The sequence below is a fragment of the Meriones unguiculatus genome, chromosome 6 (assembly GCF_030254825.1).
Source record: "Meriones unguiculatus strain TT.TT164.6M chromosome 6, Bangor_MerUng_6.1, whole genome shotgun sequence".
Taxonomy (NCBI): Eukaryota; Metazoa; Chordata; class Mammalia; order Rodentia; family Muridae; genus Meriones; species Meriones unguiculatus.
The window spans coordinates 30,203,336-30,206,486 of record NC_083354.1 but is presented as its reverse complement, the minus strand read 5'-3'; the positions used below and the strand labels follow the sequence as shown (position 1 = coordinate 30,206,486).

Here is a 3,151-nt window from a genome sequence, read left to right as displayed (position 1 = left end):
TCTGTGACATGTAGATGTAGATCTGGGCACAGGTGCGTCTCAGTAGCCACTGAGCATCTTCAGTGTCCAGACCAGGAAACAGGAAGACCCCTCTGCCCTCAGCGCCTGGCTTCTGCCAGAGACATCCCTGAACCTCAAGGTAAACACAGAGGGCACGCAGGCAAGAGTCCCTCCTCACACAGGGACACCACAACCCTGAAGTGCCTCACCGGCCAGCCGTGCCCTTAGGTGGGCCTGTCTCCAGGCGCTGATGTTGCCCAAGGACCACATTTGAGGACTACAGCTCCAGAGCAATCTTATTGTTTCAAAAGCAGGTATGAGATGGAGCAAGGGAGAGCAGCTTTTTTTTTTTTTTCACAAGGTCTCATTATGTAAGTCAGGCTAGCCTTCAACTGCGTCAGCTTCCCAGACTGGGAACTCCTTAAATTTACTTTTATATTAAGCTGCTTAAGGACTTTTGCTCTGCAGAAAACTCAAGGAATCTGAAACTACCACACAAACAAGGAGAGAAGAAACCCTTGTGATTAGCAGCTATTCCTTACCTTTTAGCAAGAGCCTTCTTGATGCTAAATAACACTTCAGAATTTGAGACTAGCCTTTGAAACGTGCTATTTTCTGGAGAGGCGGCTCGGCGGCTCAGTAACTCAGGCTCAGACCTGACTTCTGATCCCCAGCACCCCTGTGAAAGCTGGACTTGGTGCTGTCTGTGATCTCAGTACATGGGGTCAGGAGATCCCAGGGCCAGCTGGCCAGTGTAGCTCAATCTGCCAGCTCTGTGTTCAGCGAGAGACCAACATAAAAAATAAGGCTGACTGTTGGGGGAGGGTCCTTGACATTGTCTCCCCCACACAAACGCACGCAGGAGTGAGTGGGCACACACACGAACATGGGCATTGTATTGCGTAATCACCACACCCACCGAGGCGTTTCTGGAAAGATACTTGGTTCGCAGAAATATTGGTTTTCGGGGAGCACCACCGGGAGCCTCTGCCACCTAGAAGGGTGTGTGCGTTTGGAGGCCAAGGATCGGCAATCCCCTCTGGAACCACTCTGAAAGTGACTTCACCTGTCCCACCCAGGAAGACAGATGGCGCCTCTTTTCAGGAATCTCTTCATTTGCATCTTGGATCCCTTTTCCAAAAGCAAATAAAGGAAACATACACATTTCTGGAGGAAAACGTCTGTATTAAAAGCCAGAAAACCACATCAATACAAGAAGAAACGCCCACCAGGCCGTGTCACTGAATAGATCCACTTGAAAAAAGATTCTTAAGTTCTTTTTAAAGCAGTAACAATAAATCCGTGTCAAATTCTTCCCTTGGCCCCGCCACCCTTTTTTAAATAAATAAGAAGAAGCTTCAAGTACAACTATATTCAGATACAAAGAGCTCCTGTTACACAGCGTTAGCAGTTAATCTTTTTGTTTTGTATTTTTTTTTACTAAAACTTTCATTTAAAACAGTTATTAAATATATAAAACAAATACACAGGATCTGGTCACTTTCTGCCATGAATAAAGGGCATGTGGGCGCAGGGAAGGGTGCCGCAGGGGAAGAGCCCGTTTCCCTCGTGTCCTCGAGCCACGCATGGATCCCACCCTTCAGTCCGAGAGCTTGTCCCTGCTTTTCCGAACCAGAAGCGCAGCACAAACCTCGCCTACCACCTCGCCTGGGCCTCTCCGCGGTTCTCTCCCGGGAAAAGGACGGACACTCAGGACAGCACGAAGCGCGCCGGCCGCGTCTCCGGCGAGGAAGGCGCGCAGGGGCGCGAACGCGGCGCGGCCGCGGGGGTCACTTGGGGGCCACCCCCGAGGTGACGGCCGCGGCGGCGGCGGCCGCGGCGGCGGCCGCGGCGGCGGCAGCGGTGGTCCCCGCGGGCACGGCGGCAGGGGCGGCCGCGGGGGCGCCGGCGGTGGTCCGGCGCTGCTCCATGCCGTTGGGCAGGAAGCCGGCGATGATGGGCACCGGCCAGATGAGGGCGGCCACGCTCCACACCACGATGACCAGGGTCATGAAGCAGGCCACCAGCGTGGACTCGATGGGCTTGCGGTTCAGCCGCCAGCCGGGCTCGCCCTGCAGCTCCTCCAGGCTGAAGTCCAGGCAGCAGAAGTGGCGGGGCTCGCCCTGCAGCCACAGCGGCCCGGGCTCGGCGGCGGGGTAGGCGGGCAGCGCGGTGGGCGCCCCGGCGGGGGCTCGCAGGCGGCCGCGCACCCAGCCGCAGCCCACGCACAGCCGCAGGTCCTGCTGCGCGCCGCCGGCCGCCAGCCCCAGATGCTCGATGAGCAGCGGCGGCCCGACGCGGTGGAAGGCGGCGGCGAAGAAGGCGCGGCCGTGCGCGTTGGTGGAGAAGAGCAGCAGGTCGCACTGCAAGCCCCGCGGGCGGCCCCAGCGCACGAGCAGCGAGCTCAGCATCTGCCGCTGCACGCTGATGTTGCAGGGCGCCGCCGGAGCCTCCTCCGGGCCCGAGCGCTCGGGGGGCGCCGAGGCCGCCGCGGCCGGCAGTCGCGGGGCGGCGGCGTCGCCGGCGAAGGACGCGTTGGCCGAGGCGTTGGGGGGCGCCCCGGGAAGGCCGGGGGCGGCCGCGGCCCCGCCGCGCGCCAGCGGGCAGGCGGCGGCCAGCAGCGCGGCGAGCAGGGGCAGCATGGCCTGTGGCGGGCGCCTACGCGCGCGGGGCGGGCGGCGGCTGCATGGCGCTCGGCCACCGGCCGGCGGGGGAGCAGCGGGGCCGGGAAGGCCGAGGCGCGTCGCTGCCGGCGCTGGGACGACCCTGGCTCGCGGGCCGCTCCGCGGGCCCGGCTCGTCGACGTCCTGCCGCCCCCGGAGCCGGGGCCTTTGGACGGCCGGGAGGCTGTGCCGGGCGGCTGCGAGCCGGGAGAGGATTCCCCTGCTCTGCTCCGCCCTCCGCGCGCCCCGCCCCCAGCTCACCGGGCGCTGGGGCTCGGGCAGGGCGGGGCTCCACGAGCAGGGGCGGGGACCCGAGACCTGCGGAGCGAGGCGGGGCTTGGGGCGGGGCGAGGGGGAGCCCCGGGCGTGGGGAGCCGAGGACGAGCCGGGGAGCGCCCGCGAAGTCTCCCGCTAGGGCTCGGCCGGACCTCCTTACCGCACAGGAGACGCTGAGAGGGGAGACGGGCTCCTGGCTACTCAGCAGCCAG

General features: G+C 62.7%; 1 protein-coding gene across 1 annotated transcript; it reads right to left on the bottom strand.

The window, feature by feature from the left end:
- Positions 1-1,164: 1,164 nt before the first annotated feature.
- Tmem158 (transmembrane protein 158) lies at positions 1,165-2,939 on the bottom strand. Its single transcript, XM_021646551.2, has one exon. It carries the CDS (start codon positions 2,640-2,642, stop codon positions 1,791-1,793), a length of 852 nt encoding a protein of 283 aa, XP_021502226.1. The 5' UTR covers positions 2,643-2,939; the 3' UTR covers positions 1,165-1,790.
- Positions 2,940-3,151: the final 212 nt, after the last annotated feature.